This window comes from Sphaeroforma arctica, assembly GCF_001186125.1.
Source record: "Sphaeroforma arctica JP610 unplaced genomic scaffold supercont1.899, whole genome shotgun sequence".
Classification (NCBI taxonomy): Eukaryota; class Ichthyosporea; order Ichthyophonida; genus Sphaeroforma; species Sphaeroforma arctica.
Window position 1 is genome coordinate 1 of NW_014039659.1, and position 8726 is coordinate 8726.

The 8726-nt window shown below is 44.3% G+C and overlaps 4 protein-coding genes across 4 annotated transcripts; all 4 read right to left on the bottom strand.

Annotated features, from left to right (window-relative positions):
• Positions 1-1758: 1758 nt before the first annotated feature.
• SARC_09160 (hypothetical protein) lies at positions 1759-2640 on the bottom strand (the record flags this gene model as incomplete). The annotated part of the gene is made up of 2 exons (XM_014296828.1): positions 1759-2370; positions 2416-2640. Coding segments are annotated over 2 exons (837 nt in total), but the record flags the coding sequence as incomplete, so codon positions are not given.
• Positions 2641-4955: 2315 nt separating this feature from the next.
• SARC_09161 (hypothetical protein) lies at positions 4956-6586 on the bottom strand (the record flags this gene model as incomplete). The annotated part of the gene is made up of 2 exons (XM_014296829.1): positions 4956-5471; positions 6095-6586. The coding sequence occupies 2 exons, from the start codon at positions 6584-6586 to the stop codon at positions 4956-4958; spliced, it is 1008 nt and encodes a 335-aa protein (XP_014152304.1).
• Positions 6587-7049: 463 nt separating this feature from the next.
• Positions 7050-7763, bottom strand: SARC_09162 (hypothetical protein; the record flags this gene model as incomplete). The annotated part of the gene is made up of 1 exon (XM_014296830.1): positions 7050-7763. The coding sequence occupies one exon, from the start codon at positions 7761-7763 to the stop codon at positions 7050-7052; it is 714 nt and encodes a 237-aa protein (XP_014152305.1).
• A 163-nt stretch (positions 7764-7926) lies between these two features.
• Positions 7927-8168, bottom strand: SARC_09163 (hypothetical protein; the record flags this gene model as incomplete). The annotated part of the gene is made up of 1 exon (XM_014296831.1): positions 7927-8168. The coding sequence occupies exon 1, from the start codon at positions 8146-8148 to the stop codon at positions 7927-7929; it is 222 nt and encodes a 73-aa protein (XP_014152306.1). The 5' UTR covers positions 8149-8168.
• Positions 8169-8726: the final 558 nt, after the last annotated feature.

Here is an 8726-nt window from a genome sequence, read left to right on the forward strand (position 1 = left end):
TTATATTATATATTTGATTATATATTACATTATATATACAATATGAGCATGTATATATAACATAAAATTGAATATAGATTATACTATATACATAATATATTTATGTATATATAATATATAATAATATAATTGATTATAGATTATATTCTATATATTATATATGTATGTATATATAATATATATTTGATTATAGAATACATAGCATCTATAATTGATTATATATTAAATTATATATGTGTATATAATATATATTTTAAATCTATAAATAATATATGTATGTTTATATATATTATATAATACAATACAATTAATCATAGATTGTTCTATATATACAATATATGTATGTATATATAATATATAATTGATTATAGAATATATAGCATCTATAATTGATTATATATTAAATTATATATGTGTATATAATATATATTTTAAATATATATATAATATACTTTTGTATATATATTATATAATACAGTACAATTGATCATAGATTGTTCTATATGTACAATATATGTATGTATATATAATATATAATTGATTATATATACAATATATACAATATATCCTATATATGTATGTATATATAATATATAATTGATAATAGAATATATATCATATATTATCGACTATAGATTAAATTTTATATATAATATATGTATGTATATATTATGTATAATTGATTATTGATTCTATTATATATATAAAATATGTTATATATATATACATATATATATGTATACATAAATAAATAATTGATTATAGATTTATATTATATATATATATATGTGTGTGTGTTTGTGTGTACGTATATAATATATAATTGATTATGTATTATATAATTGATAATATAGGTCATATATATAATATAATTGATTTTAGATTGTAGATTTTAGATTGATTATATTATTGATTACAGATCTTTATTGTATTTTGGGTGTATATAGTCACGGCGTGTTACATGTTTATTCTCAAACTCTATAACAGTTAAAACATATGCAGCTATATCACTGCCTTCTTTAGCTTCAAAATATATACAGCATATGCATGCATCGCACTTAATTATCGCCACTTGGATGTGAAACCAGGCGCCTCATCCAGCATGGTTTTTATAGCTAAAGCTGTGACATGTCGATAAACCGTCCCCGTTTCCAACTCATATAGGGACGTGCCTATTACCCGTAATGTAGTGGCACTGTAGTTTATAAAGAATGTGGAGATTTCACTTCGCCATTCATGCATCAACCCCACGTCCAGTGATCTTTTTACCACATCAATGCCGTGCGCAAAAACATCTCTATGCGATCATTCCCCCCATGCTCACCTTTAGAGACAAACCATATCTTAGCACCGCGACTCGTCAAATAGGTTGAAAACTCATCACTAATAAACGGGCTGTCTTGGTCCAGCACGTATTCCTTATTGTGCCTCCGTGGTTTAAGCTGAGTTTGAAAGAGTTTAATGACTTCCGCGGACATGTGTTCGTCGTCTCGTAATAGAGTGCCAAAGGCCCGCGGAGTACACCTGTCCTGGGCCGCTAGTATATATTTTTAGCCACCCTTATCCTCGTCCAACTCCAAATAGTCCATGTTGATCTGATCGCACATAGCAGCAGACCGAACCGGTTGCTGTAGTAGTCCCCTAGTAGGCCCTGTAGATAACCCACACGTACGCACTCCGTACAACTGTCGGTGATTGGCTTGATAACATCCACCAGAATGTTCCGTCTATACTTATCTTGTGCCAATGCTCTCAAACGGTTAGTTTGTATGCTGGTGCCAAATCCATAGCGCGTTCAAAGTTGTTTTGGGTGGCACCAGTTTGCCCATTGCTGTCACACATCTTCAACCGATCAATGCGGCTAATAACCGCTTTTTCCGTTTTTGACATGTTTCGTAGCGACGTTTTCCGCAACCGGCGACGGTTATGAATGTGAATGGGCGCATCCGTGGTGACGTCGTCTGAAATCGTATACCAAACCTCCGGCGGCGCCACTCGCGGCTTCGTCCATGTACGTGGGCCTACATCCTCTACTTCCAATGCATTCTCCATGTACTGCGCTGCTTGGAATGCGGCGACCTTTTCACTTGTGCCAATCGACACCTCTTGAAATGCCAAATGAATCCGAGGAGCTTCGCAATCATCATCAGCGCCCAACAGTCCAATCTCAATATAACCTACCTTGTGCGGCGTTGGCTGTGCCAAGTGCTCTTTCGTGGGCGCCACAGTGCTCTCATCACTACTCGCTGGCTGCAGGGCAGAAAATTTATTGTCCGCTTGCATCCAAGTCATGGCAAAAGAATGCACACCATCTGCCTCGTCTGCTGAATTATCCTGAACGACCTCCAAGATATCCTGTCCCTCCCGACTCTCCAGTGCCCGGGACATGTCTGTTTGTGCCAGTTCCTGTTATACCTGCCCAAGTGCTTGAGACATGTCCGTTGGGGCCAACTCTGTACTGTTCACGTGCCGTGAGTTTACCGGTGACAACGGTGACATCTTTCCAGGTCCGAACTTCCACGTCGCTTGTTTCTGCGCCCCTTGCGCCACATTTGACGGTGAAGGGACTCGCTTGGTGCTGAACCATTTCCATGTTCTCGGTTCTTCGCTGCCCTGATCCGTTGCAACCGCCGATGTCATTGGTGTTGACACACAACAGGGCTGTAGTGGGTATTCTATACGATGTAGACTTGTTGGCGCCCGTTGTTTCCCTACTGCATGCCAAAATCGGAGTGGAAGGTGTGGTGGCGTAGGTTTACCACTAACACGGCAATCACGTATATTCCCAAGGAGGTAAACCCAGGATCGTCCGTCCTCGGTGAAGAAATGTATCCTCGCGATGCGGTATCACCAGTGGTATTCCTTGCGTCATGTGGACGAGTAACGGGAACCAAACGGCCTTAGGTCGATAAGGTACCACCGCCGCTACATACGTATTCGGCATATGTTCAACCGATTTCAAGAAAGGAAGAAAAAAATCGGCCACGAGGAGTTCATATATGCTCGAATATGGCGAAGGTCAACCCAAACGCATCCGTGCCCCAGAGGCCTGAGCCATCTTTGGTACAGTAAACCGCCATCACACGGCCTTCATGGCCAGCAAAGAGTTCAACGTCAAAGGAGCCATAGAGCTGATCAATCAAGTACACCTAGGTAAGATTAAAAGAGTAGCTGTCCGGGAACCTGTACCGTGATTTGCTATACACTAACACATCTGTATCGTCCTGAACTATATTCACTTTGTCATGACCCCACGTGATTCGTTGTTGCCGCGGCGCAAAAGATAGTGCACGCGTTGGTTGACTAACCGACTACACTTCTTCCGTAACTTTACCAAAACCTACACGACTTGCCCCTTTCTGTTGAAGTAGCTTGTCTGTGTGGTTCATTGAACGCGAGAAGCAATTACCGAACACTGTGAGTGGTCGTTGAACATATCGCACGTCCATTACTACTTCCTTAATAGTGTTGAGAGCGCGGATAATTATGCTGTTCTTGGAACTCTATTCCTGAAAGTAGGCTTCTGGGTTCGCTATGAAATTTAATAGAGGTTTGTGGTCTGTGACCATAAGCACTAATCGTACAGATCTGCGACAAAGTACAAACGCTTTCCTCGCACTAAATGTGCAACCGACCATCTCTCTATCCGTAGCCCCATAGTTTCTTTGTACGGGGTTGAGTTTACTCGAACAAAATGCTACCGGGAAGAGGAATATATACTCGCCGATAGTGATGTCCAATCCTTTGGACTATCCTCGGTTACTACCGATATGTCAGAGTCGTGCGCAAGTGAACCATTCTGCGTCTTCGTCATGCCCGCAAGTGAACCACCCTGCGCTGCATCCTGTGGGTTTCCAGGTGTCACAACAGTGAACCACTCTGTTGTAAGTGCGGTTTTCCGCGCCCGACTGTCGTATCACTGATCACTGTGCGCTCCCGTTGTGCGTTTTCTATGTTCGTAGCCGCGTTTCGTGGCGTGAAAGGTTAAACCCCTGGTTAAAAAATGGATTATAGACGATCTCTGGTTTGTTTGGTTCTTCATAAATGGATTCTTCCTGATCTGAAATCACTAACCTCGGTGTTTGTGAGTGAAGTGTCAGAGGTGATAGACCTAATGCCTCTCTATACCTCCGGCAGTCTGCTACACAAGACTGTTCTGTGTCCCATTCCTCGGCTCCTGGCCGGGGTATCTGTACAGATACTGCAGCCCCAACCCCGACATTGCACGCGTCGGGCATGATTATTAGCTGTTGGTGTGGGAGAGGCTCATAAATTTTCATTCTCCGCATAATCAACGCTACAGCTTCTGAAGGGCAGCTTATTGGGGTGCCTTCCATGAGAACACCGCCCCCTTCTTCGTCAGATCCGACATAGGGACCGCAATAGATGTCATATTCAGTATGCACCTGTTCTACCAAGACATCACTGCTGTAAGGAAATTAGATCTTATCGGTTGACCGGTGCTGGTCTGTCAAACAACGCCTGTGTCCACTCTTTCATTATCATAGATGTATTTCCCACTTGTTCCCGACCATAAAACACTGTCGGAATGTCTGCTAGAAGCATTATCTGAGTTTTTATTTGTTGTTGCAATTGTATGTTCTCTGCGACGCATATGTCTACAAACTGAATCACGTGCTGCCAATGTCTCTCCAAGGCGTCAACTACCGATTATGTATGTCGCCTGTGTGTCACCGGCTTGTTATCACCAGCTTGTTGCCACCATTATACAATTTAGGGTTTGGGGCTTCCGTCTCGGTATAATGCTGCATATCAAAGGATTCATTTTCGATCCCTTCCTGTAGGCATGTGGGTCTATGGAGTTTTCCGTCCGCCGTCACATATGTTAGGTAGTCCCTGGATCCCTGTTCTAACTCCAGTTGATGGTACGACGCTGCCAGGTCTGCCACTGTCGTTATCAACGCGTTTGTTCCGTGGGTGCCCATGTCCTCATCTTACGGTAATTGGTACGCCACCCTCACCATTTGCTTGTTTACTTCGATGTAATTAATGGTAATCGCATAATCCTTTAGATTTTTCGGTTCCACCCGTGGGTCTTTCCGTACCGCTTTAACTGAGCTGACATACCGGCTGAAGCGATTTTCTGCCTCCGCTTTTCCTTGGCGATGTAGCTCATTGATTTTCTTGATGTCCACTTTCTTCAACAGCGGGTCCTTAGTGAAATATATTGACCGAGATGGTCCTGCATCTTCCTTAGGCTGCAATATGACTTGGTCATTTCTTATAAATTTGGTGTGTCTCGGATCATAGCGCGCCTGTAAAAATTTATCTTTCACTGCATCGACCTCCTCATTTGTCTTTCCTAGCAGTTTCCCAACTCCCTCTAAATGCGAAAAGTCATACTCATCCAGTAGCTTCCCATCCAAATCCGGGACGCGCTGTTCATCTATCTCCGACCACGATTTACCCTGTTTAAGTATGAGGAAATTCATGTCCTGTACCTGCGGTATCTGTAGTATAAACGTGGGAGGGATAGTACTTTGGTTCCCAGTTTGTTCCTAGTAAATTGCCTCTCATGACGTCAAATCCCACTAAAACGTCACAGTCTTGTGGCAACCACTCCGAGATCAGAAATAAAATCTCACGCGTTTCGCAGAATGTCGGCATGCCGTCGGCTACCCTTACTTGTAGAATTAACGTTGCTGTTGTGCGGTGTGTAAGTGCTGCTTCTCCACTGCCTCCAAACTCTCTGATGTGAATTGGGTTAGTCGCAGTGATAGTTAACTGATGCTTCTCGCGTAGTCGACCAGCATCGTTGCCGGTCCAGCATCGTTGCCGGTCTTGCTCCCGTATCGTTGTAGATGAAAGCATGCTCGTCTTCGCATAGCGCTTCAGTAACTGGTCCAGTTCACTCTTGTACTTCTACTGTCGCGTCCCTTTCATCGTCGAGCTAAGCTGTTGCCACTGATTGTCACCTAGGGGGTTCCTCTGCTCTGAACGTAACGTGTTCCTGTTCTTGTGCGGCGATGGGTCCACTGCTCTGCTTCTGTTCCGCTGCCTCCCCCTATCATAAATGTTTTTCCTGTGGGCACGTATTTTGGTAGTGACCCGGTTTACAGCAATTATGGTATACCGGGCATACAGAGCCCATATATCTCACATTACACTTACTGTACTGGGGTGCCGGACCTGGCGACATGGACCTCCTCGTGTTGCCATGTCTGCTGTCCCTACCACACCGATCATTTCTGCTCACAGGCCTACTAGAGTCCCTACTGTACGAGCTCCCATGATCTCTGCTATTGCTCCGCATATATCTGGCCTGAGGTCGAGGCTGTCGGTCCGGGGTGCGTCTGTCGGACAAATATCCATCCGTTACCTGCCTATTATTCCCATATTGTGACTTGACTAACTGTGCTGCATGTGCTTCTGCTCTCCCCGGCCCAAATGTGTCGAAGATTTCCGGCATTGTGGTACGACGGTTTCTAGGAAACGCCGCATTCATAAATGTGCGTCCTGCCGTTTGTAGCTCTTTTAAAGCCTTGAGCAGCTGTGGTGTAACTATGTTATAAATAGATGTAAGAGCTATTCGCAACTGTGTGTCCTTCGTAACTGCATGCAGCATAGTTTGCGCTGCGAAGTAACCTCCTCGCGACGCATCCTGTCGTAGTTTTCGTCGATGGCTTCCCAGGGTATGACATGTACTGGTGCTTTCTCCTGGGACCCAGATTGCCTGTATGGTGGCTTGTTCTGTTGAAAATCACTATCACCATATCCAAATTGATTGACTGGGTGGCGCAGCTTGGTTTTGCCCTACAAGCTGTCTACATTGTACATATTTCTATTCGGGAACCACACCTTGTGTTGTGGTACGTAGATATATGCCTCTCGCTGATTCGTCGTCCGGCACCAACGCCCTGCTGCACTGAAAATAAAATCATCCCCATAGTCAATGATTTCTCCCTGCTGGCTGACCACATGATGTGCTGTACGAAGTCCCCAGTGCACCCCTTCCCATCTCGATGTTCCCCCGCGCGGCTTAATAGACACTGGCGCCGTTCGCACCATCGTCAAATGTGCAATAATCTCTACATCGGGTGCTGGGCCGTCCGGCAATAATGACTCGTCTCGTTACCACAGGATATCATCCCAAGCTCGCTTCTCCTGAATTGTGCTCGGTCCCTGCAATCGTTATCGTGGCGCGATACCCTAAACCTAGGTGGTGACCGTCGCACTACCGGACGGTGTGGTGACAGCGACCTTGACCTGCTGCTTTGTCGCGACCGTGTCCGGGAACTGCTGCGTCGTTGCGAACTCGAAATGGTACCCTGTAGTGAGCACGAAGCGTGTCGCCTATTCCGGCTGGCACTTATCCCATCGGCGGGGTTGAGAGTGTCTCGAAGATCCCCTTGACCCTCCCCTTGACCCCTTTGACCCTCCCCTTGACCCCCTGGGGTGATTCTCGAATGGTGAATTTGTGGACCTCGCCCGATGTTACTCCCTTCATCATCCCCCCAGGATTCTCGTCTCCGCTTGTTCGTCTTCCTAGTTGCTGCATCCTCTGCATCCTCTCTCTGTTCGCCGTCCTCAAGTTCTTCTTTCTGCTCGTTGATCTTCGTGAAAGCCGTTATGGTGGCCTGTATATCTAGCTCCTTCTCTGCATACCGCTCCTGGCCTTCACTATCAATCTGTATTAACTTTTCTGGTATACCCTTCAACCCTCTACTCAACCAAAGCGGTGTCGTCGGTCGTTGCCGTGGTGTCGTTCGGGGCTGCTCAGGTGCACGAAATTGTGCTTGCATTCTTAAATTAGCTCAATAGATCTCTACCGGCGTCATTCCTGAGCCTTCAGCACACAACATGCTCAGCTTCATAGGTGCGTTACGCAACGCCTTTTGTGTGCTGCTTTGCGGATTGAGCTCATTTTCGGTGGCGTATATATGACACGCCCCGCTGCAAATTCTGCTAACTCATTATCATTACCGCTCGGCTCCATGCTGCCGCTGTCACATTGTCACTCATGTCTGTGGCTTTCGCATGCAAATCGACCACGTACAACGGTACAAACAGATACGACGGTGCGCCAAAGTTTTCCAACAACACTCGCTCCACATCCAGTACCCCTGGGTCATTTGGCAGAAGTGGGTACAACTCGATCAGCACGGACTGGTCTAAGTATTCGTACATTATTTCCAATATTGCCTGCTTCGGAGACAAACCTTTCATGGCTTGGGCACACACCTTGCCCCCTCTTAAATCTCCGCCATGGTCGCAGAAAACAAAAAAAACAAAAAAACGCCTATGGGATCTTGCTTGGCTGCCATATACACCTTCGAAGGTGACATCGTGTGCCGAGAGATCGATCAAAAACAACTCACGTCCTCTTCTCGAGTCCAAAAAGAAAAATTAAATGTGTCTTCTCAGCTCCTCGACGTCTGTGGTTGATGCCGTCAAGGCTAATTTAATCGTAGTTCGAGTTTATATAATCGTTACACTAGGTTTCTTTATTTTAACTGTTAACTAGATGTTAGCTATGACGTTCCAACCTAACCAAGTGTAAAAGTGGGCTGACGTTCCCTCAGTCCCACTCCTCATATGTCCACTCCCGATCCACTACTAGGCTGTGATGCATATATACACACACACACACACACACATATATATATATATATATACATACATATATATATATATATATATATATATATATATATATATATATATATATATATATATATAATATATATATATATATATATATATAT